The sequence below is a fragment of the Patagioenas fasciata genome, chromosome 20 (assembly GCF_037038585.1).
Source record: "Patagioenas fasciata isolate bPatFas1 chromosome 20, bPatFas1.hap1, whole genome shotgun sequence".
In the NCBI taxonomy this organism is placed as follows: Eukaryota; Metazoa; Chordata; class Aves; order Columbiformes; family Columbidae; genus Patagioenas; species Patagioenas fasciata.
The window spans coordinates 2372114-2397703 of record NC_092539.1 but is presented as its reverse complement, the minus strand read 5'-3'; the positions used below and the strand labels follow the sequence as shown (position 1 = coordinate 2397703).

At 53.1% G+C, this 25590-nt stretch overlaps 1 protein-coding gene across 13 annotated transcripts in view; it reads left to right on the top strand.

The window, feature by feature from the left end:
* Positions 1-25590, top strand: part of RGS3 (regulator of G protein signaling 3) — an 86189-nt gene that overhangs the window by 17604 nt on the left and 42995 nt on the right. For 9 of the 13 annotated variants that reach the window (XM_071817290.1, XM_071817292.1, XM_071817291.1 and 6 more), the window contains 14 exons: positions 765-815; positions 2002-2060; positions 3041-3135; positions 4019-4087; positions 4911-4971; positions 6841-6931; positions 7777-7844; positions 11905-11986; positions 12657-12762; positions 13043-13382; positions 13623-13662; positions 17694-17884; positions 19382-19465; positions 25425-25536. In XM_071817290.1, coding sequence (XP_071673391.1) covers positions 765-815; positions 2002-2060; positions 3041-3135; positions 4019-4087; positions 4911-4971; positions 6841-6931; positions 7777-7844; positions 11905-11986; positions 12657-12762; positions 13043-13382; positions 13623-13662; positions 17694-17884; positions 19382-19465; positions 25425-25536 — 1449 coding nt within the window. Of the gene's footprint in view, positions 1-762; positions 816-2001; positions 2061-3040; positions 3136-3347; positions 3528-4018; positions 4088-4910; positions 4972-6840; positions 6970-7776; positions 7845-9411; positions 9583-11904; positions 11987-12656; positions 12763-13042; positions 13383-13622; positions 13663-17693; positions 17885-19381; positions 19466-25424; positions 25537-25590 lie in introns of those variants that run through there. The other 4 variants (XM_071817295.1, XM_071817296.1, XM_071817297.1 and 1 more) reach the window with 4 other exon arrangements.

Here is a 25590-nt window from a genome sequence, read left to right as displayed (position 1 = left end):
CAATGGTACCTGGGGTGGGTTAGAAGGGGGTGGTCAGTAGGTCAGAGAGGTTCTCCTGCCCCTCTGCTCTGCCCTGGGGAGACCACACCTGGAATATTGTGTCCAGTTGTGGCCCCTCAGTTCCAGAAGGACAGGGAACTGCTGGAGAGAGTCCAGCGCAGCCACCAAGATGCTGAAGGGAGTGGAGCATCTCCCGTGTGAGGAAAGGCTGAGGGAGCTGGGGCTCTGGAGCTGGAGAAGAGGAGACTGAGAGGGGACTCATTCATGGGGATCAATATGGAAAGGGGGAGTGTCAGGAGGATGGAGCCAGGCTCTTCTTGGTGACAACCAGTGACAGGACAAGGGGCAATGGGTGCAAACTGGAACTCAAGAGATTCCACTTAAATATGGGAAGCAACTTCTTCCTGGTGAGGGTGTCAGAGCCTGGCCCAGGCTGCCCAGGGAGGTTGTGGAGTCTCCTTCTCTGCAGACATTCAAACCCGCCTGGACACCTTCCTGTGGAACCTCAGCTGGGTGTTCCTGCTCCATGGGGGGATTGCACTGGGTGAGCTTTCCAGGGCCCTTCCAATCCCTGACGTTCTGGGATTCTGTGACTTGCTTGGTAGCAGAAGATGTTTTCTCCCTGATTTTCCCCTTGGCCCCTGAGTGATGCCCATGCCTGGGTGGGGAAGCAAGATGGGTTTGGGACCTCAGGGGTGCTGGGGGAGCTGTGCCAGCCCTGCCTCCTGCATTTCTCCTTCACCATCCCTCCTCTCCTTCCCCAGGCCAGCTGAAGCTGTCCGTTGAGGTGCGGGGCCGGACCCTGGTGCTGCACAGTGAGTATCTCCCTGGGGCGTGTGGGGAGGTGGCCCCAGTGTCACGCTGGGCTGGTGATGGGGTCAGCACAGTGGTGCCCATTCTTCAAACTCTTTGGAACTTCGAGAAAGCTGTTGGGAGCAGCTCTGGTGGAGCAGCATGATGGGGGCTCTTTGATGTACAGGTCAAACTGAGATTTCTAGAGATATTAATTTGCAGGTGACCATGGTGTCTTTTGCATCCATGTGTATAAGTTCTTTTTCTTTAACTCTATATGAACAGAAAAAAAGCAAATATAATTTGGAAAAGAAAATCTGAAGTGCTTTATCTCCTCTGAAACATCTTTTACATTGGCCAAAACCATTTGTGTCATTTGTCAGGACTTCTAAGTCACTCAGTTACCTCCAAATGCTGCAATTTTTTAACACCAGCATCATTTCTTCAATAGAATTATTTCACCTGGTCCAGGCCAGGGTTGCTGTCCCTTACACCATGGCATGACCCCCAGGGGACAAAAGATGCTTTTCCTTGTTTGGGGACTCGGGCATGGCCACCACTGCTGGGTACCGGAGAGTGATGCACCTGGGATGGTGGCTTCTTCACAGCCATGGCGCAGGTCCTGGGGAACTGTGGCACTGCAGCTTTAGTGGTGTGTGTTAGAGAGGGCACCGCTGCCTTGCTAGGCTTTTTAGGACTGAGCTCAGCCTTGTTCTGACAGCCTATCCCAGGCAATCGCGACTCTGCTGCACATCTGTTGCCTCCAGCCATGTGGCTGGGAACCCACTGTTCCCCCCCATGGGGCAATGGCAAGTCTCTGCTGGCAGAACTGCCATCAGGATGTGCCCATTGATATTTAACTTGATGATACATTTGGCTCCAGGGCAGGGAGCCCAGAACTGTGTCAAGTCAGGCAAACGAAATGCAATTTGCAAGCCGGATGCTGAACTGCATCTGCCGCCACCCTCACCCATAAATGCTTTTATTTATAGCACAGTTGTATTAAAGGCAAAAAATACGATAAATCGCTTCACCTGGCTGTGGGTGCCCAGTGAGACCAGGCTGCTGGGGAGCTGTGTGTGGATCCTGATGGGGTGGGAGGCGTGTTCGGCCCCATGAGGACGGGACACCTCATCAAACAGAGCACCGTGGTGTATGAAGATGCTTTCCCTGCCACTTTGGGGTTTGACTACTTTGTTTCCTTTCCAGTCATGGAAGCAAAAGGACTGATGGGGAAGGAGTGCCGGACATGCGACTCCTACGTGAAGGTCGGTTCTCCTGGGGCTTTGCTCAGGGAGCTTTGGCTTTCTTGGGTTTTGGGGTTGGCTCTTCCAAGCATGCCCTGGGCTGCCTGTCCCTTCCCTTTCCTCCTTTGTCCTCCTCTGGCTCAGCATCCCCAGCGTGCAGGGAGACGGCTGCTCTCTTGTCCAGTGCTGCAGGTCTCCCTGGTTTTGTTGGCACAGTGTCTGCGTGGACCCAGAAAAGCAGAGGATGGGACCTTGCTAAGGGCTGTGTCAACCAAGTGGGATGCATCCCAGTGGGAGGCAAGAGCAATAATACATTTAACCTTCCATTTAGCCGTAGCTTCTATTCAGCACGACTGTGGATAAAAGTAGCAGCAAACAATCAGAAAGGGCTGTGAGGCATTGGAACAGGCTGCCCAGGGCAGTGGTGGAGTCACCATCCCTGGAGGGGTTTAAAAGACGTATAGCTGAGGCTCTTAAGGACATGGGTTAGTGCCAGAGTTAGGTTATGGTTGGACTCAGTGATCTTCAGGGTCTCATCCAACCAAAATGATTTTATGAATCATTGAAGCTTAAAGAACATGTAAAAAATAAGTACGAAGGCCTCATGTATATTCTGAAACTGACTCCTGTTTAGTTTAATGGTGCAAGAGCATCCCCCTGGCTGCCACGGGCTGGTGGTGTGCACCATGCAGGAAGCATCTTCCCTATGAGGGGGCTGCAAGTCAGAGACCAGCCAGCGGCATTTGTGTGCATCGGTCCTTGATTTTGCTGCTCTTTTCCTTCCCTCCCCTGCCCCAGGGGGTGTTGTGATGCAATGACTTGACATGCATAGGGTAAAATGATCTAAACCATGCATTAGCACGGGCTCTGCTGGATCTCCGAGGCTCAACCATCCATAGCAGTGGCTGTGCTGGTCTCCTGCCACCACAGCGGCTGAGGTGGCAGCTGGGTGCCAGCGCTTGCTTTGAGTGCTAACACGCTGCTTGTTTTCCTCTGCAAAGACGTCGATCGTGCCAGATGCTGACTGGAAATGCAGGCAAAAGACGAAGACCGTGCCAGACAGCAAAAATCCTGTCTTCCACGAGCACTTTCTTTTGTGAGTATGACAGGGCAGGGGAGGCTCTGACCCATCTGTCAGCGCCGTGTTCACGTTGGGGGACACACATGACCGCTGTCCGGGGATTCCCTCTTGAAGCCAAGACCCTGTGTTTGCTTTAGCATTACGGTCTATAACAAACACACATCACGCATGAGCAGGTCTGCTGCTGAGATGAGGAGTGACAGACATTATTCTGCTGTTTTTTATAGCCAAAATGCCTTGAACTTTTGGGCAGAGCTCTGCGGAGGCTCACAAAGCTGTCAGCACGCAGCATGGCAGCGGCGCTCCCGCAGACTTGGACTTTCTTGCTGGGCAGGAGTTGGGCAAACACGCTTCATTTCCTAGACCTTACACCTGCAATAGCATGGGCATCAGTGTGAACGAGGAAGGTAAAAGGATTTCCTATAGCTACAGTATGTTTCTTCATGGGAAAGGAGCTGTTGTGTTTCCATAAAGCTTGTTTTGCTGGCTAACCAGCCTGTGTCAGACCTCTGTCTCCCTATGGCATTTAGTTTGGCACAGGATGGTTGTTTCAGAGTGTGAACTGTGGCACATTCCTCGCATTTTACCCTTTGATATTGGAAGTGTATCTTTCTGTAAAATTCTCTTCCCCTTAAACCACCTGAGCAATGTCCGCAGCACCTGCCCCAGAGGTGTCGCATGCCTGTGCAGCTTTCTGTCAGGAACGAGAGAATTGGCACAAGGGTGGCTCCTTTGAGGAGGTGACCATTTGGGATGATGCTGCAGTGCTCCGTGCAGAGAACAGAGGAGAAAACCTCGCTCTGAGGAGGATGAGGAGGCCCTGGCTGTGAGGGCAGCCCTTGCTGAGTGCTGCTGGGGAAGATTGGTGCTCACGAGCTGTGTCCTTTGCTTGTTACAGCCCAGTGCAAGAGGAGGATGAGCAGAAACGTCTCCTGGTCACAGTCTGGAACCGAGAGAGAAATTCCAGGTAAGGGGCTGCCAGCCTGCCATACCATCTGTTTCAGATGGGGCTGATGCGGCAGCAAACCTGCTGTCTGCTCTGCCCACCCCACGTGAGCTCCCCAAGGGAGCTGCCCTGAACAGAGGCTGTGGCTGGTGACACTGGGGAGCTGAGCAACAGGACTGTGACCTGCTGGTGGGATGCCTCAGCCAGGGTTGTTCCCCAGGGTGGCCTGTGCTGGTGAGCACTGTGGTGAGCTGGTGAGCACCTACTGAGCTGTGCGGTTACACCAGGATTGCTCCTGCCTGGAGAGGGAGGCAGAGCCTGGGTACTGCCTGGAAACCAGCGTGGGCAGGGGTCACAGAATCACAGAATGGTCTGGGTTGAAGGGACCTTCCCAGCTCCCCCAGTGCCCCCCCTGCCATGACAGGGACATCTTCACCAGCTCAGGTTGCTCAGAGCCCCGTCCAGCCTGGCCTGGGATGTCTCCAGGGATGGTTCATCCACCACCTCTCTGGCCAACCTGGGCCAGGCTCTCAGGGGCAAGATTCGCTTCCTCCTGTCCAGCCTGAATCTCCCTCCTTTAGTTTAAACCATCACCCCTTGTCCTATCACAACAGGCCCTGCTCAAAAGTCTGTCCCCATCTTTCTTATGGGGCCCTTTGAAGTCCAGAAAGGCTGCACTAAGGTCTCCCTGGAGCTTCTCTTCTCCATCTGAACACCCCAATTCTCTCTCTGTCCTCCCAGCAGGAGGATATTTGGGGTGTTCTGGGAAAGGGCTGCATGTGGGGCGCTAGTCCCCTAGGAGTTGTGAACAAGCACGTGCTGATGGTCTTTGGCTCTCCCGCAGACAGAGCGAACTGATTGGCTGCATGAGCTTTGGCGTCAAGTCCCTCCTGACCCTGGACAAGGTACCTCCATGCTGGAGCGCAATGTGTAGGATGAGCACGTTTTTCGGGTCGGTGTGTGGATGTTGTCACCCTTAGGGCAGGAGCAGGCTTCTTGCACCATGGGACAAAGATGCTCCAAAGGTGCCCAGGTAGTTCCCTGGTCCCATTCCCAGTATGGATGGCCACTGGAAGACTGTTGTTGGTGTGACTGCGGGAGGCAGAGATGAGGAAGGATCTTGGGACATGAGACCTTCACTCCCTTCTGCAGGAACACAAAGAGAACAGCAACAGTTCAGGGTGCAGAGAGGCAGCCCCAGTGAGTGCTGCCTGGGGACAGGTGATGGGATCAACCTCGCTGGCACGTGTCACATCTAGCAAGTGGCTGCTGGGTAGTGGGGACACGCTCCTCTGAGGGGTCTGCCTGATTCCCTGCGCTCAGCAGCCGGGGGTTCAGCTGAGGTGATGGGCAGAGGGCACATGCAGAGGTGTCGGGCTGTTCCCAGGGACAGCAGTGCTGCCAGACTGTGCCCTGGCCACAATCCATGTCCCCACTGCTGCAGGTTTGGTCACAGTGCTGCTGCCCCAGCCTGGCTGCTGCCTGGTAATACACATCCGCAGGGTTTGCTGTCCTAACAAAGCCTGCGAGGCTGCTGCTGCAATAACTAACGCCTGTCAACCCACTGAAACGCAGAAATGTTCATCCCAGCTGCCAGTGGTTGGGGATTTCATCCTTGACAGCCCTGCTCTGTTGTTGGCACATCAGAGCATCTCAGCAAGCGAAGGGGTTTGCGTTAATACATCACCTGAGATGTGGAAATTTGCTGCCCAGCAAGAGGGTAAAAATGAGTTATTTGTGGCGGTGACCTGAGAAGAGGCCAAGAGGTAGTTTGAGCATGGCCTCCTCTGGAATCTGCACCAGCGAGATCCAGCTTTGTTATAACAGCGAAGAGAACTGGGCAGAGCAGCTCCAAACTGCAGCTCTCCCCAGGAAGACTCTCTGCTCTGGTGATATTTGTTCTCTGCAAAGATGTCCTCTCCTTGTCAGGCTTTGGCAGTGAGCTTTGTGAGGTGGTGTTGTGTGCAGAGAGGATGGAGTCCATGGTGTCAATGTGCACAACGCCCTGCTCTGACAGGAGGATGCTGGGGGTGTGTGGGACCTCACCCGGGGCTGAGATGAGCTGGCCCTGTTTCCTGGGTGCTGTGTGATGCTGCTGGAATATCCCTCCCTCTCCTCAGTTTCCTCACTGTGGATTTAAAACACTCACTTTCAAGTGAGTCCCTTCCTCTGGCGGCTGGGAACGTGGTTCCTGCAGCCCCAGCCGACTCCTGGGCTTGGTCCAGGTGGTTGGTCCCTCCAGCTCCTGTCAGCTCCCTGGGGAGCGCTGGGAGAGAGCGGCAGCTGCCTGGGAGGGAGGTGAGGATGGCCCAGGTCACCTCTGTCCCCTGCACTGTCCTGGGTGTGGGACAGGGCAAGGGGAGCTCCTGAGGAGCACCCAGCACTGCTGGAGGCTGGTTTGGGTGTCCTCCTCTGGGGATGCGGCTGGAGCTGTGTCTCTCTGCGGGATTGCCAGCTGCTCAAACACAGTATGGGCAGTTTTACTGCTGACTGGCTGTTTTTCTGCACCTTGTCTTTCTCTAAAAACCTAGAGGCTTGTTACTTCAGTGGATCTTGGTCCCTCCTTGCAGGAGGGATGGCATTTTAGATGGTGCTGTATCCCAAGAGGAGGACTCCAGGCTGTGTCTCTATGTGCAAACACATTTGGGCAGCCTCTACATACGGGCCTGGGGCAGCTCCTGCAATGGGGCCCTGTGGGGTTATGGGCAACCAGACTGGGTTAAATGGGGGTGAGGATCTGCCCCTCCATCCACAGCTGCTTTCCTCCCACGCAGGAGATCAGCGGCTGGTACTACCTCCTCGGGGAGGACCTGGGCAGGACCAAGCACCTGAAGGTGGCCACGCGGCGGCTGAAGCAGAGCAGAGGTGTGTGTGTGTCCCCTGGGATGTCCCAGGGAGAGCTGGTAAGGTTTAGATGAGGTGTCACCTTGTGTCGGCCCCTGTGCTGGCGGGGAGCAGCCCCCAGCATGAGGCAGCTCTGCCCTGTGAGCACTTTCCACCCCTGCGACAGCATTGGAGTCCCAAAGGATCAGCATGGGGTTGATCCTGGGCACTGCCCAGGCACCGGGCTCTGCCCTTCAGCCCTCGCTCCTGCGGCTGTCTGGGGCTCTGGGTGCACGCCAGCTTTGCAGCCACGTCTCTCCCTCTTGCTGGGCCTTTCACTGTGCTGATTCCTGCCTCTCAGACCTGGGGCTGATCCCGCGGCTGGACTGTGACTCCTGGGGTCTGTGCAGGATGGTGAGAGCTGCCCCTCCTTCCCTGGTCTCCTTGCTGTGCTGCCGGGGTGAGGAGGACAGAGTCACAAAACATCAGGGGTGGGAAGGGACCTTGAAAGCTCATCCAGTGCAATCCCCCCATGGAGCAGGAACACCCAGCTGAGGTTCCACAGGAAGGTGTCCAGGCGGGTTTGAATGTCTGCAGAGAAGGAGACTCCACAACCTCCCTGGGCAGCCTGGGCCAGGCTCTGCCACCCTCACCGGGAAGAAGTTTCTTCTTATATTTAAGTGGAACCTCTTATGCTCCAGGCTGGCACAGAGCAGGGTGGGACAGCGGTGCCTGGCTCAGGTGTGCAACCACCCCCAGCCTGGAGGAAATGTGCCCATGGCATGGGAAGATCTCATATATAGTGTGTACATGCAGTGTGGGGGGAGAGGGGTTATCCAGAGATGTACTGTTGGGCTCATATGGCCTTTACCTTTTTTATCTTCCAGAGATGGTGCCGGTAAGCCAGGGTGCAGCGCAGGAGAGCGGGGATGCTGCGAGCATGGAGCAGCTGAAGGTGGGTGTGACAGGGCTGGGACCCACCAGGCTGTGGAGACGTGGCATTGGGGGCTGGCTGGCAGGATGGTTTCAAACGAGTCAAGGGACTGAGTGTTGGTGCGGGTGGTGCTAAGGTGGAAGCTGTGTCAGTTTCCTTGTCGACACTCTGGCTTTTATAGGCAATTAGTTATCCTGATCAAGGACCAAGTGACGGAGGTGGGTGATGTGGGTAGTAAGCCCACGCTCGCTCACTCTTGCCATTCAGGGCCCACCTCTTTTTGCAGTGTATTGCCACAGAGACAAAGCAGCAGCCGTTGGCTGGGAGCGATGGGGACTGGGCGCGATGGGGACGGGGCTGGCCGGCTGCCTGCTGCACAGCATCAGTCCTGGCCGGCTCAGTGTCTCCGTGCACGGGCGCGTCTGCTCCCCTCCTCCTTCCAGGGCCCTTTGCTCTGGGAAGAAAAAGGCCCATAGTGGAGCTTCAGTGATTTATGGGAAAGGCGAGGGTGGGAAATGGGAACACAAACACATGGCCTGCATCGGAAATGGGGCTCAGCCGGCCCCGTGATTTATCTGTGCCGAATTCCGCTTTGCTGCTTCCCTCAGCTGCATTTTCAGTTATTTGTTTTAAAGCGTAGAATTGAGCAAGACAAACAAAGCCAGCGCCCCTCTCCTCCCTTCCTCTCCGACAGTCGCCATGGACTTGAAAGATGGTGGCTGGGAAGGAAGACGGATCCTCCTTCCAGCCCCGGCCCGGCGCTGCGGCAGGCGGGGACCATGTGGAGCAGCCCTGACCGGCCCCACCACCCTGCTGGGTCCCCCGGGAGCACTGGGGCTCCTCACATTTGTCCCCAGCTCCCCTGGCCCTGCCACCCCCGCTGCCGTGTGAGGGAACCTGGGCTTTGGCTTCCCTTGAGCCTTTCCTCTCTTGTCCATCCCCGTGCTGGAGTGTGGAAGGTACTTTCTTCTGCATTGCAGCCTCATCTCCGGGGGGTTTTGCTACTCGGCTGCGCGGTGCGGACCCGCCGAGTCCTGCTTTTTGCCCTGTTGCCGGCTGGGTTGAGAGTTTGTCTTTCGTTCCAAAATTACACCACGGGTGCAATTCAGTTGACCTCTCAGCTTCCCACCCCGTGACTTTGTGAGCACAAAGCGCTGGGATGCGTGTATCCTCTGGGTCTGTGCTTTCAAAAACAAACTCTGCTTTTTTTTTTTTTTAGAATCTCTCTTACCCTTTGAGCGTAATGAGTGCAGGCGTCTTTTTAATGAAGTGAAACTCGCGCAGCCGGTGCCTGTGAAACGCCGCTTAAACATCCTCACAGTGTTTGTGAGAAGGTTGCAATAACAAAGTGCTCTGTGCGGCTGAAGAATGCCGCGGGAACAAAAGCCACATCAACAGAGCAGGGACTAGGGAATACTAAATAGTTGACAGGAATTTTAATATAAAAACTCTCTCTCTTCCTTGTCTGTCAGGGTTCTCAGGAAGCCCTCTGGCTTATCGTAGAGCGGCATACGGCACAGACAGGGGCCGGGGAGGTGAAAGGTGGTTTCCTGCCATTCTTCTACGGAGCTGGGTTCCCATGGGCGGTCATGCCAGTTTGACTGGGGTTTGTTCCACGCTCGTGTGATACGAGGAGATCAGGATCACGGCTGCTTCGGGAGACGGGGCTTTCATGGGCTAACGGCGAGTTTAGGGTTTTCCAGCCATGAACCGCTTCAATGGACTCTGCAAGGTGTGCTCGGAGCGGAGATACAGGCAGGTCTGTATCTCCCGTGGAAAAAAAACCCTGTGCCAGCATGTGTGTGGATTGCTGCAAGGCTGGGTTAAGTTTTGAGTGTCTGTGGGCTTTCTTACCATTTTGGGGCTGTATGTGTTCAGTTTCTAGGGTTTTAATTTGCTTTCATTATGATTTGTAGATGATAATATTGGGAATAGAAGGAAAGCATCTCCAGATAGGTGTTTCTGGCTGATCTCTGCACAGTGCTGCAGGGTGTAGTTGGGAATAGAGGGGAGAATTTACTGTGCAGCTTGAGTGGAGCATGTTGATGATGAAAACTGCAAGGCGTTGTCTCAGTTTACCACTCATTAGAGAAGAGGCAGGCTGCTACTATCTCTTTTTAAAATTGTTTTAATGTGAATGTATTTGGGAATCAGGTGTTGCTTGAAGCCGGTCACAACCGATGGCCGCTGTGCTCTATCAAAGCCAATGCAAGTTCTCTTGGCCCTGCTCAGTGTGCTGCTGGGCGCTGGTTTTGCTTGTGCAGGTCCCAGTCTCCTGCACTTTTGAACGCAATTTTCCCTGCACAGTTTGGATTGGGGCTCTCGGCTCGTGTTCAGCTTTTCTCTGCGCTCCTGTGCTCATCTCCAGTGTCTGCTAAAGCTGCTGCAGGGGACAGTGTGCACTGGGAACCGCACGAAGAACCAGCTGAACTGAAACTGCCCGCTTCTCCTCAGGACTGCGGTGACCGTCCTGTGCAGGAATGCTGCTCTGCTTTGTATTAGCGCCAACTGACTGCGATTTGTGCCTTAGACCTCCTCAGTTCTCTATTTTGACCATTTCTTCTGTATTTTTTGACAAAGTTACGGGCACAGTGAGCCTCCGCTGTGCTGGAGTCTCACACCATCTGCCACCCATATGTCAGGTTCTCGTATTTCTTTCATGCCCAGTGGCAAAAAAGGATGTTCAGCTCCCTGTGGTGGGAGCTGAGGGAAGGGAACCATCAGCAGCCAGAAGCTGATATTTAGTGGCAGGGGAAGGTGTCTCTGGTGGCAGACAGGAGCCGACCAGCTCAAGGAGAAGGAATGGGAGAGCTCTGGGTGCGGGGAACTTTGGGCTGGGAATGGACCAGGGAGTCTCCGTGGAGGCAGAGATGCTGGGCTGGCTCTGAGGTGCCACTGGTAGCACTTCTGGACTCGGGTCCCCTGTGCTTTATAAAATCATTTTGGTTGGAAGAGACCCTCAAGATCGTTGAGTCCAACCATTCCCCCATGCCTGGCACTGCCCCGTGTCCTGAGAACCTCATCTCAGTCTGTCCAACCCTCCAGGGATGGTGACTCCAGCACTGCCCCGGGCAGCCTGTTCCAATGCCCAACAACTATATTCAGTGTACTGGGACTGCAGCTACTTTGTGATCCTTCCAAGGAAAGGCAGTTTCTCTTTCTCAGCCTGATTTTATGCTGAGCAATCAAGTGGGGTCAAGGTGCAGAGAAATGAAAGCTTGCCGCGTTTGCCCTCCCGTGGCAGAGGAACGAGGAACCACTTCTCCTCCTTGGCAGCTTCTGCTGAATTCCTCGTCTTCTCTCTGTTCTCAAAATAATACAGGTCAGATGTTGGATTTTTTTTTTTCATTTCTCTGCCAGTAAAACAAGGATCTTGACAAATCTCTTGGGGGAATAATCAGGTATTTACAAGAACTGTCATGCTGAGCTGCTGCTGGAAGCTAACATCAAAAAATAAACATCATTTTATTAATAAGCCAAATGCTTCATGAATCAGGAGGAGAAGTGAGCCTAAATCAACACAGCATCCATCCTCTCTGAGCTCAGCAAGGGGACCGCGCTCAGCCCCGCTGAGGGGTGGTGCTGCCGTGCAGACGGGAGCGCGCGAATCCTCGCAGCGTCACCGGCGCACAGGAGAGCTGCTCTTTCTGTCGCTCAACTGGAAAGGAAATGTTTAAGTGATTTGTTTAGAGAAACCGTGTTAGAAATCAGTGTCAGAGCCAGACTGCCAGGTTTGCTTCCCTTTCTGATGGCTTATAAGACCTTTTCTTGCATTTGCAAGAATTGCAATTGGAGGCTTGCATGTGCTCAATAAACACTCGTTTTGCTGAATTCCTCTCTGTTGATCCTCGGCTCGATTTCACGTTGCTTTTTAGCCCCCTTTCCACCCCACTTTGGCCGCAGCAGAGACCTGTTGTCTGTGGGTTTCACAGTGATGGTTCCTTTGGGCTCTATGACGGTGTCTAGAAGTGCCGTGTGTCTGCATTCGCAGGGGCTGCAGGGCGGTGGGGGGATGCTCGCTGCTCACACACAGCGGCTGCTTTCCCACCGAGCAGCCTGACTCCGCTGTGTCTCTCTCCAGATTACGATCCCTCGAGGAAGCGATGGCTTTGGCTTCACAATCTGCTGCGACTCCCCAGTCCGTGTGCAGGCTGTGGACTCTGGTAAGAGATCGGGTTGTTTTTATCCCTCTTGGTTTGAGTGAGTGACCCTGTTCCTTTTGCATCTCAATGCATGTTGTGATTCAGAAACTCCAACACTTTTCAGGACTCTGGTTACCTTCAAGAAACTTCACTTAATGAATTCTCTGCTGCCTCTGACGAGGTCAGAGGCCCCTGGGTTAGCACTGTGTCACTGTTTTTGCAGTTTTTGGCAGTAATTTGCAGAGATTTTGTTCCCTGGGACTCCTATGGGTGGGAGATCTCTGGAAAGCATTCATGGGTTGTGTCATACAGGGACACAGTGGGGAGAAGCATCACAGAAGCCCTCGGTTGCCTGAGTAGATCCTGTTGGTGTGGACCTGCAGGAGGGACTTGGTGTCTGTGTGACCTGATGCTCCCCACTGCACACCGGGAAACACGTGAGGTTCCTGCAATAGCTCTGGGAGAGCGTTCATGGCTTTATCCCAGGTGCTGTGTGTGCATGTAGGAAAGTGAAGCTCCAGGCTAGCTGACCCCACTTCATTCCCAGGTGTGGGTGTCAGAGGAAACAGATTGGATTTGGAGGAGTAAGTGGTGCAAACTTTGGAGCTATTTTGGTGTCTCCTGGCCCCTGGGCTTCTCCTCCCCCTTGTACTCTCAGCAGGTGACTGGCATTTGTCTCTTCTTTCCGCAGGTGGCCCAGCGGAAAAGGCAGGTCTGCAGCAGCTCGACACGGTGCTGCAGCTGAACGAGCAGCCTGTGGAACACTGGAAATGTGTGGAGCTGGCACACGAAATCCGGTGAGTGTTCACTCAAAGCATCAGCACAGGGCTCTGGGAGAGATGGTCTGAGGGAGCCCAGGGCAGCAGCAACTTTGAGTGGCCACAGGAAGGATTTCAGGGATGCAGGAGACTGGGAAAGGATTCTCTGGAGTAGAAGAAAGGACTTGGGGGCTGGGGAGTGCAGGAGAGGGGCAGAGGTGTTCGAGGGAGGAAGGAGTGCAGGGCTCATGGCTGAACAATGCAGGTGCCTTGTTCCCTTCTACTCCATCTCTGACTTGCCCCGTGCTGCATCTTTCAGGAACTGTCCCACCGAGATCATCCTGCTGGTCTGGAGGCTCGTCCCGCAGGTCAAGTCAGGGCACGAGGGCATGATCCGCAGATCGTCCTGCAAGTCTGCCTACGACCTCCAGTCACCGCCCAACAAGCGGGAGAAGAACAGCACCGTGTCCCCGCGGCCCGAGCAGCGCCGGAGCTGCCACGTTCTTTATGACGGGAGCGATGGGCTGATGCTGAACGGCTGGGAGAGGTACACAGAGATCGGGAAGCTTGGCCAGAACACCATGCCAGCCCTGTCACGGGTGCCCTCTGCTGCGGACCAGAACTACATCATCTTGGCGCCGCTGAACCCTGGGAGCCAGGTAGGGCCGCTCTCCAGCCCCACGCTCGCATTAGTGCGGGTGGCTGTTGGCTCTGCTGCCTGGATCCTCTCTTGGCCTGTGCTTCAGCGTTATTGAGCTCATCTCTATACATAAAGCAAAAATGATTTTTACTTCTCTGGAGTGCTTGGGCTTTGCTGGCTTTGGCATGCCAAAATTTGCCATTGATTGTTGGAAAGTCTGTCTCAGGTGACTGTGTCCTGTCTGGGTTGTGTCTTACAGCTGCTGAGGCCTGTCTATCAGGAGAACAACACTACCGGGGGTAAGTTGTTGATCTGCTGAAAACACAGCTTGGAGCACCTCACAGAGCTGAACATCGTTTTTCTAGGACTCAGGAATCCTTGTCCTTAGGCCTGCAATGGAGTTCCTCACATTTTAAGGACAGTGGCAGAACTCTGGGGCTTTTGGGTGGTGTAATCTTCCTACTTTCTGTGTCAAACATAGAAGTGAGAACCCTACTGCCCAGCCCAGAGCAGAGCACAGCTGCTGGTGTCTGGGGGAGCAGGGACACCCCGTCAGGGACATGATGGAAGCACAGAGTGTGACAGGGCTGAGCATTGTTGATGTGGCTATTGCCCACATGTGTCTGGGGCCTCTCTGTGACGTGTTCAGCTTTTCACACCTCATGCTGGGGGTGCTAATTCTACGGTCCCTGCTTTGAGTTTTATTACTGAGGGAGTGAGGATGGCCACAACTCAGATTTGTTCAGACATCAGTGCAGGTTGAAGTGCCAGGTTTGGGGATACTCATTTCCTGGTCTCTGACTGTCTCTGGACCAGCTCTCCTCGAAACCTCTTTGAAGCATAAACTCATTTTCTGCAGCTCGGTGTTCCTGGAGCACCGTGTATGGATGGTTTGCAGGAGGAGTGGGATGAGGTGTGTTCCAGGGCACTGGTGAATCCTGGCCTGAAGGAGTGACTGACACAAGGTCTCCCTGAACAGGTATCACCAGGTGACTGTCATTTCCAGTGGGAAACTGGGAACAGAAACAACCCAAGAACACTGAGATGCTCCCTGGGGTGTTCACTGAGTGCTGTTGAACTTGCAGTTACAATTTCCAGCACACCCAGCTCCATGCACAACCCCTTCTTGCCAGTTCATCGGTGCTTTGGGAGACCCCGTGGGCCCCCTGCTCTGCTGGGACACCCTTAGGACGAGCTGTGTGTCTGTGTGTCCCGGGCCTGATCTCACAGAAGTGTCTTTAGCTCAGCAGTCCCTCTCTGGTGTGGGCAGAGCTATCAGCACAATTCCCAGCTAGAAAATCTTGTGCTGCCTGCAAAGGTGGGACAGTGTCCACGGAAGGCGAAGTGTGGGGCAGGCGAAGCCGCGGTGGGAATGCCGAGAGCAGCGTGGGTCAGAGGCCCCCGTGCCTTGGATGCTCCCAGCGCCGAAGCCCTGTGGACACAACAGTTTTCCGCAGCTCAGCTGCTGGGGATGTTTTGTACCATGGATAATTGCAACTCCTTCCTGCTGTTCTTGGCTCCTGTGAAAAGATGAGCTGGGCCATAGGGATTTGTTCTTGTAGCAGGGTGGAATTTGAAAGGTTCTGGCTTCTTCCCGTGACAATTCTTAGTGATCGTTTTCAGTGTTTTCATATTCAATCTTCAGAGGGGAGAACGCACTCATTAACCTGAGCGGTGATTAAGCGTGGCGATGCAGCACTGATCTCCCATCACACAGTGACACTTCGGGCAGGCTCGGTGCATTTCTGTGCCAGTGTGAAGCAAACAGGCCTCGTGCAAGTGATGAATTCTTCTGATAAAATGAGGTGATTTAGGGACAAGAAGAAAAGCAGAACCCGAACAGCCCCGACAGATTGTATCTGTCCTTTGTTGAGCTGTCATTCATGTTTTGATTTTATCTGGCAGTGCAACCATGAGAAAGGGAAAAGAGAAAATATCAGGATTATTACACTTAGGGGCGGAAACATTTGATTTCAGGAGGCCCCCCCCTTTGCAGAGGCAGGCTGTTGGACCAGTGGTAAACAGCAGCTCTGGGTTGCCAACAGAGCTCGGTCTGGCTCTGCCGGCACTTATCTGAAAGTAAATGTGCTATTTCCTAATACTTAATGGAATATGTAATGTTGGGCAGGTTTGTATATTTGCTTTGGATGAGACCTTATCTGCTCTGAGCCATGGTCAGAAGTGTTTTGGCTGGCTCCTGCGTGGGAAGGCTGTGTGGACCCGTTACAGCGCAAAGGCTGTGGGGGGAGCAGGGACGCCTGGGCTGCAGATCCTGGGCCAATGCTCCAGTTTCTCACCTAGATGCATTAAAATCCAAGTGGAGAGATTCCTGCCTGCTGGATCCAAGCTGGTTTGGTTAGAATCACAGAATCATTTTGGTTGGAAGAGACCCTCAAGATAGAGTCCAACCATTAACCCACCCCTGGCACTAACCCAGGTCCCTGAGAATCTCATCTCCGTGTCTGTTTAACCGCTTCAGGGACTGAGAAGGTCTCCCCTCAGCTCCTGTTCTCCAGCTGAACCCCCCAGGTCCCTCAGCCGCTCCCATCACACTTGTGCTCCAGCCCCTCACCAACTCCGTTCCCTTCTCTCAACTTGCTCCAGCATCTCGGGCTTTCTTGGTGTGAGTGGCCCAAAACTGCCCCAGGATTTGAGGCTTAGCCTCTCCAGTGCTCAGTGTGGGGGACGGTCACTGCCCCAGGCCTGCTGGCCACACCAGTGCTGATTCATTTCTTGTTCTTTGGCTTCAAGGAGAAGGGAGAAAATACTTCAATTTTTCAGTGGGGCTTCTTTTGAAGAAGGGGTGAATTTTTTGTTAGGGACACGCTCAGTACCTGTTGGAGTGATTGCCTGCAGGTTGTAGGACAGAGCCCAGGTTGCTGGTGCCCATCAGGACATGGTCTGGGGTTGAGGGCTCCTGGGGAACATGGACCTGTGCACCTTCTGTCCCCAGCCTGGCAGGTCCTGCTGCTGGGATGGGAGTTTGTGTGTGGCAGGAGAGACGAGCACCGTGGGCCTGGGACATCAAGGGTGGCCAAAACTGACTCACCCACGCAGCAGCTACCAGGGAAAAATGATGATTATTGATAATTATCAATTGTGCTTTTAAACACAGGATTAACAGTTACGTTAGAGACTCTGGGGCTGGTTTGCTGTTCACTTGGTGTCCCCTGGCCTCCAATGGTGCAGACTGGCCAGTGTGGAGCGGCCACAGGAGCTGCTGTTGGCTCATTGGGGAAAGTCCCAGCTCTGCTTGGCCGGTTGAGGTGGCAGCAGTGGGTAAAGTAAAGCTTCGGTGTCATCCCTCCTTTGAATGAGGATCACAGCTTTCTGCTGTGGGGAGGGACAGAGCAAAAAACCAGTGAGGCTGCTTGGACTTAGTCCAGCACTGAAATGTAATTCTGGGAAGCAGTGGATGATGTTGTGCCAGCCTCATGCAGAATGAGGTCATCCTTGAGAAATACACCCCCGTGTCTGAGTAACCATCACATCCCCGGGGGTGACTTGGAAGGACACAGATTCGTCCCGTGTGCAGGAATATGTTTATCACTTTTGTCCTTTTCTCTGACACCTCCAATCTTAGCATCTTCTGAAAACTCTGATTAACCTACCATCCAGCACCGCATGATATGAAATTCCCACACTTTGCCAACTCCCATGCCCAGGACGCAGAGCAGGCTGGACTTGTGTGGATAAAAATGTCCCAAGCTTTAAATTTCCAGTGTTTTTGTCCCTACCCTGAGTTAGTCCCAGATGGTTTTCCCCTCCTTGGAAAGGGAAGGGTCAGGGCTCGGTGGCACAGGCAGGTGTTCCCCAATGGTGGGAACCTCCTTGGTGCTCCTGTGATACAAGAATGACCATTTAAAGTCATGTTTGGGGTTGTTCTCTATTTCTTATTTCCTAGTACTGCACGGGGAGGTGTGTATAATGAGCACCACATCTCTTCCTCCAAACCACTGTATTCAGAAATGGCACGGAAGGCAGCGTGCACCCATCCAGGCAGATGTGCTGGCGGTGCCTTCCTTGGCTTGTTTGTATGTAAATAAATGCTGTTGTGCTGCTGGTGTGATCCAGCTCAGTCCTTGGTCCGGCAAGCGAGTAGCTCTTGAGTGAGCAGAAGTGTCAAGGGACATCTTGTTTTGCGTTAAAAAAAATGAAGTTGTTGCTGTTACTTCCTGCACCTCTGGGAAGTTTTGATAGCAGAGTGCTGGGTGTCCCCGCAGCGCTCGGTCCGGCTCTTCCCCTCGGGCTCTGTGGGCCCGGAGCGCAGCAGCTCTGCGGGACCTCTCTCCTCATTCTGCGTTTCTTCCTGCTTCCTCTATCCATCCAGGAAGTGCGTGTAAAGGGAAATCACACGTGGGGTCTGGGAGAAAATCCAGGCTGATGAAGACCGTGCAGACGATGAAGAACTACGGGAACTACCAGAACCTCACCATAGTGAGGCCGCACATCCCGCACTCCAGCTACGGCACCTACGTGACGCTGGCTCCCAAAGTGCTGGTGTTCCCCGTCTTTGTGCAGGTGAGTACAGACAAGGATCCAGAGCAGTAATGGTTTGACAGAGGATGTTCTCACTCCCTACTTCTTTCTTAAAATGTAGCCCTGAATTTGGTGGTGGTAGCTCTACCTACCTCTGTGTCTTCCCTTTTGTCCTTCGTATGGCCAGAATGGCAGAAAACCTCACCTGATCATTTATATTTAAGTACATGACTGATGAACACCATCCCCGGGGCTCTGGAACCATCTGTGCCCCCTGGCTCACAGCAGCAACTCTCGTGTCAGCTCAGACTGGTGATTTCCTTTGGACCCAAAGCCATGATCCATGTCTGTCACTCTGACCTGAGCTGGACGACTTGGGAACAAATGTGGGGCTGGGGGACGTGCCCTGTGTCCTCCCCAACAGCACCCGTGTGGCCGTTCACACTGGCACCAGTGCATTCACCAGCCAGTTTGCTTTTTGGTAGGGACACAACTGGCACTTCTGTCCTTTTACTCCCCAAATTTGTATTTGGGTTGAGTCTGTGGTGTTTCTGATGCCTCAGGAGCTGGTTTTTATGCTTTGTGCTAGCACTGCAAGGCCCTGTGCAGGTGTCCTCAGGTGTTTGCTGGCCATGCTGCCAGGGAGGATCGTCCTGGGCTGGTTTTACAGGGTTTGTTCTGCAGCCATAGCACTGTAGAATTATTTTGTTTGGAAGACACCCTCAAGATCATGGAGTCCAACCATAACCCACCCCGACACTGCCCCATGTCCTGAGAACCTCATGTCCATCTGTCCAACTCTCCAGGGATGGTGACTCCAGCACTGCCCTGGGCAGCCTGTTCCAATGCCCCACAGACCTTTGGGGAAGAAATTGTTCCCCAGATCCAACCTCAACCTCCCCTGGCGCAACTTGAGGCCGTTTCCTCTGCTCCTGGCGCTTGTTCCTGGGGAGCAGAGCCCGACCCCCCCGGCTCAAGCTCCTTTCAGGCAGTTCAGAGATCAGAAGGTCTCCCTTATCTGAACTGCGCTGATACTGAATCTCGCCGTTAGAGAAGGTGCTGACTGGGGAGCTGAGCGTGCAGCGTGGCATGAGGAAGGGCAGCTGCTTTAAAGTTGCTGCAACTTACTGTGAGAGTAATCCATAAAATAATGTTAGCAAATATTGTTGTCTGAGGGACGTGAGAACCTGCCGTGCCACCGCTGTGGTTGTGTTTCCTGCTAAAAAGCGCCCGTAATGAAGCCCACGCTGTGCAGAACAGTTAACGTGCAAAGAGGCGAGCGGCTGATTGTCTTTTTATAGCTGGGGCTGACGTGGGTGTGAAGCGTGAGACTCGCTTTGTGCCGTGGGGCTGGACTGCAGCTTTCTGTCCCTCCGAGCGCAGCGCGGGGCGGCCCCTCACTCAGCGAGTGACACCTTCAAGGGGGGACAGAGTGGGTTTGGTGGGTGGAAAGTTGTTCTGGCGAACCACAAACCACACTTCCAGTGGAAGGTCTGACTGTTTCTTTCTTTTTCTCTTTTCTTTCCATTTCAAATGTAGCCCCTAGATCTTTGCAACCCAGCCCGGACTCTTCTTCTGTCAGAGGAGCTGCTGCTTCACGAGAGCAGAAGCCGGACTATGCAGGTAAGACTTTCCGTGCTCTCTGAGCCTCTTAAACACCCTCTTCTGCAGTCCTGTATAGTTGTTTGAGAAGGGGAATGTTTTATTTTGCTATACAGATTAATATGATATTTAGAAAAACTCGTCAGTTTATCATGGGATAAACTAAATATCAAAACTCTTCTCTTCTAGACATCCCCTTTTTTTCTCTTCCTTCATGCTCGCAAAGCAGCAGCTGTGCATGGCAAATCCTTACCGGTTACAGCCCAGCAGCTGAGGCCACCGGCAGACTGGGAAAGACGGAGTTTAAGAATGTTTTGTGCCAGGTTAGAGAACTGGACTGAGAACCTGTTACGGGGGTTTTCAGAAACTTAGTTCCTGCAGCAGGTCACATGTCCAAATTCCTCTTTTTCAGCTTCTTTTCTGTAATGTTATCGCAGAGCTGTTAAAAATCTGGGGAAGGAACTAAGCTTTGGCTCCATGCCGTACCTGTGTATGTGACACCTTTCAACACCCGAACCGGCAGAGCCGAGGTGTTGATTACGTTTGCTGCTGCCTTCCCTTGCGCCCAACTGTAAAATCAGCAAAGCCCTGGAATTTGGGACAGGGAGCGGCAACTGGGAGAGCCCACACGTGCATTGAGTTTCTGCTGTTCTTTTTGGGGCATTTTCAGAGAATCTCACCACTGTACAGAATGATTTGGTATTGAATTCAGTTGGAATGAACAACGTGTCATCTTCACAGAGCCAGAAAGGAGTTTTTGGTTGATGCATTTTTAGTTTCTGGGTGACGCTTTCAGACACACATCATGTCACCGGCCTGGACAAAACAGCACAAATTCTGTTAACTGAGTCCTCTCTCTGGTTTTCAACGTGTAATTCATCGCTTGCTTTGACTTGAGTCACATTTGTCAAATATACGAAAGATTGCATGACCCATCAGGAGATGTCACTGATTTGTAAATCAGGCTCTTCCCCCGTGTGTCCTGCAGTTCTCTGCTGCTCCTGGGCACCTGTGTGAGTGAGGAGCAGGTGAGCACGTGGCTGTGCAGCACAGCTGGGCTGCGATGGCTCGAACCCGGTGGCCAGTGTGAGGTCGGATGCTTCTGCCGGCTGGTTTGGAGCTGTTTGCTTTCAGCTCAGACTCAGAGGACTCAGCCAAATGTGCAGTAATTACGCATAATTAATGCCGTGTGGAGCATGTGTGTGTTTGGGGTGCTCATATTTAGAGGATGGAAAGCCTCGGGATGTGTTTGGAGAAGTGCTGCTCTGTCTCCAAACAGCCACATTGGCCATTTCAGAGATGCAACTTGGGGCAGATCAGAAGGATGGGATGTCTCGAGGAAAGGACTCTGCTTGCTTATGATGCCCTAAGGGTGAGCGTGAGGCTGGAAGAGGATTTCCCAGCTGGAGCAGATGCTGGAACTGGCCAGGAATGAGACTGCGTTTGGGAGCAGCGGTGCCTTGGGGCCTCGATGTCTGTGTGAGCCTGGCAGAGGGACAAGGCCAGAGGTGGTGACTCAGCGTAGAGAACAAAGCAGGGAATAGGGAAGGCAGGAGTGTTTCCCTTGGTGTGAACCCTGGCGTGGTGCTGAGCCCCTGTTCTGTGGGAGCTGACGTTGCAGGTAATAACACCGGGACATGAACCATGACCCTGGGGAGGGGCTTTCTCATGTCCGCCGTGTGTCACCGGGTCACTGCAGGCTCTGCAGAGCTTCAGGAGACTGGTGCAGGTCTCTCTGGAGAGCCAGAGACTCCTCCTCTCCAGTGGAGTGTCTGCTTTGGTCCTGAGATAACAGAACCTAAAATTCCGAAGCCAGCAAGACCTAAAATGGACCGAACACAGTGGAGCTTCCCCTGGTACATCAGGCTCTGACTTCTCTCCTTGCTGGACTTGAGCTCACTCCCTCTCCAGCCTTCTCCGCTGCCCGAACAGCACCTCTTGTTTCCAATCGGTCCTTTCTTCCTTGCTCCGTGTGCTGTTTCCATTTTCCCACTGCGTATCCCATCCAGCCTCTCTCAAACCGGCCCACTGCCCCATGGTTTACAGGGCTGTTTTCGGGATGTTATTCTGCTTTGGCAAAGTGGGTCAAGAGAGGAGAGCCTGGGTGCTGGGGCTAGAAATGGAGGTCCTGTTTCTGTTTGGGTTTGTGTGTTTGTTTGGTGGTTGGTTTTGTGGTTTGGTTGTGTTTGGTTTTTTTTAAATTATTATGATTTTTTAAACCCCGAATCTTTCCCTTTGGCAGTTCTCACGTCAGGCACTGCGTCCTCATCACTAATCAAACTCTCTCCCACCTCCTGAAGGATCCACCTGTCTCTCTGGAGGCTCGCCAGCATCTGTCCTTCCCCTGACCTCACCTCTGGGGCAATCCTTATTCAGCCCTTAATCATATCCTGTCTAGACTTTGCAATTCCCGCTTTTATGATCTTCTGAAGTCCTTCTCGCCTGCAGAGTGCCAGAGGAACCAGCGTGATCCAGGCGATTGTGCACAAGGTGTCCAACACGGGCTTTGTCCTTTTTTGATCTGTCTCTATTGTACCCGGAGGCAACTTCCCAAAGCCCTGAGGTGCCTTCGCAGTGTGGGTCGTACTCTCCCCCGTCTCACCTCTCAGGTTTGCCCTGACCCGTCCTGTGTCACTGATGCTCCGCTGCAGGTGACAATTGCAAACTCCTGCCATGACCCCGATGGGGTGCACGGGTGGGCAGGAGAGGATGGGCTTAAGAGGACAGATAACTATTCTTAATATTGAATGTGATGATACTTTGGCTGCAAGGTTTAATTTCTGGGCACCTTTTCACATTCTAGTGATGATATTTTACTTTCCAAGGTGTGGTTATGGCTTCCCCGGCCCTGCCGTGAGGCTCTGCAGCAGCCTCAGCATTGATCTCCCAATCCTGGGGGAGCGCACTGACCCACTGCTCTCCACCTTCCCTCCTGGCCCTTGTTTTCTCTTGTTTTCTTTTAGGAAACACTTTAAACATTCCCTTTCCTTGCGTAACAGTGTTTTTCCAGTCATGTTCTGTAGTTAGTCAAATCTATTAGTGTAAGAAGCTTTGCTGTTTGCCGTGGTGCAGAGCACACCCAGATGAACAGTGTCCAAGACATTGGTGTTGCTTCTGTGAACACTTTTTTACCCCTGTAAAATCCATCCCCCCCTCAAAATGTCTGTGTGACAATGGCGCGGTGGCCCCGGGCACTCTGGTGCTCACACCGCTGTGCCTGTCTCTGTCTGCAGAGGAGCCCTTTTGTCAGGCCACTTGTTCTATTTCTGATTTTGGGGTAGAAAATCAGTTCTGGAAAGCACACAAAGATACTCTGGTTCTCCAAGGAGCAACTCTGGTGGATTCTCTGTAGTGCTTGGATGAATTCAGACACCGTGTTTCCTTTTTTGTTTGCTCTTTTGCTTTTATGAGCCCTGTGAGTTTTCACGATCGGTACCAGATCTGTTTGCCAAGGGCTGTCAGCGGCGTGTTGCGGCTTGTCCGTGGTGTGATGGCAACCTGAGCGCCGGGTTTCTCGTTCCAGCCCTCCCTGGGCTGCTCTTATAGAATCGCAGAATCATTTCGGTTGGCAGAGACCCTCAAGATCTTTGAGTCCAACCATAACCCACCCCTGGCACTGCCCCATGTCCTGAGAACCTCATGTCCGTCTGTCCAACCCTCCAGGGATGGTGACTCCAGCACTGCCCTGGGCAGCCTGTTCCAATGCCCCACAGCCCTTTGGGGAAGAAATTGTTCCCAGATCCAACCTCAGCCTCCCCTGGTGCAACTTGAGGCTGTTTCCTCTTGTTTTAAGGCTCCGGCTGTGCGGGTGGAAGGGACACCCTCGTTTTCTTCCCTCATCAGCTGAGCAACCTCTACAAACACTGTGTGGAGCTGCTCTGAAATAGTCTTTCTGGAAGCAGCATCTAACATGCTCTTACAAAACCTGCACTGGCTGTGCTTTTATGTTCTCTGCATCCTGAACTCAATCAGTCCCATCTTCCCATAATAGCACAATGTTACAGAATCCTGGACTGGTTGGGGTTGGAAGGGACCTCTGGAGATCACCTAATCCAACCCACCTGCTAAATACTCTGTATATACTCTCTAAATTACCTGCAAATACTCCTTGTGTGTTTCTGTTTCCATAATTCCCTAATTAAATCTACTTGCTTTTGAATTGATATTTTATTTCCTGCTGATCCTTCTAATCTTTTTTTTCTACCCTTTAAACTTCCACGTGTATTAGGTCTTCACTTTCCTCCATTTCCAGCATGACCCCTTGCTGATCGTGCTCTGATCTCCTTCACTTTGCTGACTTGTTATTCTCAAAATCCCTGAATGTCTCTTTAAGGCTGAGGGACTGAGGATGGCACCAGACATGTCCCAGAAAAGTCACCTTTTGGAACAAGATGGGCATGGAGGAAACTTTATTGTGCAGTTTGTACTTCGTTATTCTTTGTATTAATAATAAGGTCAGAAGTAATGTAGAGGATGAACGTGGGCACTAGGTAAACAGTCTGTTGTGAGCCACGGAGGGGATTTTCCAAATAATATGGAGAAAAACAGACACTCCCTGCTTTCATTGTCAATTAAAGCTGCTCTAGGAGCTCTGTGCTTATTAAAAAGCCCACAAAAATGAATTTGCACAGCAGGGAGAAATCTTGTGGCAAGGGCTTCATTTCGGTTTCCAACCCAGATGCTGCTGCCCTGACATGAGACTCCCCCACCTGCGACAAACTGTTACCCCCTGACGTGTGTCCATCGGCTGCTGGGCATGGGGACAAACTGCCCTGGCAGCGCGTCCCGTGAGCGGGGACTCAGTCCCTGTCCTGAGCAAAGTCACCTCTCAGAGTGTGACTCGGTGGTGGCAGCAGTGCCAGCTCCCAGTAAACCCCTGGGATGCTGGGCTGTTCTGACTTTTGTGAAAGGGTTGCTAAAAGGCCACGAAAACCTTTGTTGCTGTTGCTTAGTGTTGCAAAGCGGCTTTCCCTCCACTGGGAGAGGTTTTTGGGAGCATCCCGAGGAGCGGTGGAAAGCGGCCCCGTGCTCACATGCTGCTCCTGTGCTGAGAGCGGTGCGTGGTTTGGCGGTAACGCAGAACGTCCAGCATCCGCTGTGCCCACCGGTGTGGGGCAGCCCCTTCCTGGCATCTCCTGAGCATCTTCTCCCGACTTCTGCCGGGCTCAGCCCTTGGCTGCTGGCACAGCGATTGCACCGAACTGCACCCCTCCGACAGGCTGCTGGGTCAGAAACTCCCTCTTCTCATTTTAAAGGTCACACTGATCCGTACTGATTGAACCAGGGACCTCAGGCAAGAGCCAGAAGCAGAACAAAACCTATGCTTTGAGTTGTGAGCACTCGGCCCTGCCCCGGAGCAGCTCCCAGCTGCTGTGACACTCGGGTCACAGCTCGAGCACAGAGCTGGGCAGGCGCTCGGTTCGGTTTTGCATTTCACCCATCAGTGTGGTTTAAAGGTGTCAAGCTTGTTCCCTGCAGCTGCCCTTGTGGGTTCTGCTGATGTAAGACCCAAACTTGTTTTCTCAAGAGAGCACTGAGAACAGTGAGAAGCTCCTGAGTGTGTCCAGGGAGATCATGTTTGCCTTTAGGCTGAGACTTCTCCAGTGCGCTGGGATTAGTTGGCAACTTATTCCCTCCTCCTGATCCTCTGATTTATAATTTATGTAAATGGGAAGTGACACGAGAGAGCAGAGGGTGTGTTTGCGTGGCGTTAAACTGTCGGGCAGGTTTATCCCTCTTGTCACGGGACTCTACAAGCCCCAGTAGGCAGCTGCCAAGTGGAGGAAACCTCGTCCAGAGGTGCTGGGAGTACCCTGCGGGCTGTAGCAGCACCCAGCCCCTTGGGGAAGAGGTGCTTGGGCTGCCTGGCACAGCTGGTGCATCTCCCCAGGGTAAAGGACCTTTCCAGGACACTGTCTTGGTGCCAAGAGGTGAATTCCTTAAATTCCTCATAGCTTCTTCATTGCTCTTGTGCTTCCAGGTGACCCTCTTTGTCTACTCCGACCTGCTGCTCTTCACCAAGGAGGACGAGCCCGGGCGCTGCAACGTGCTGAGGAACCCTCTCTACCTGCAGAGCGTCCAGCTCCAGGAGGGTGAGTGTCTGCAGCAGCACCTGGAGACATTTGGGGCATTTTCGGGGCCTCTGG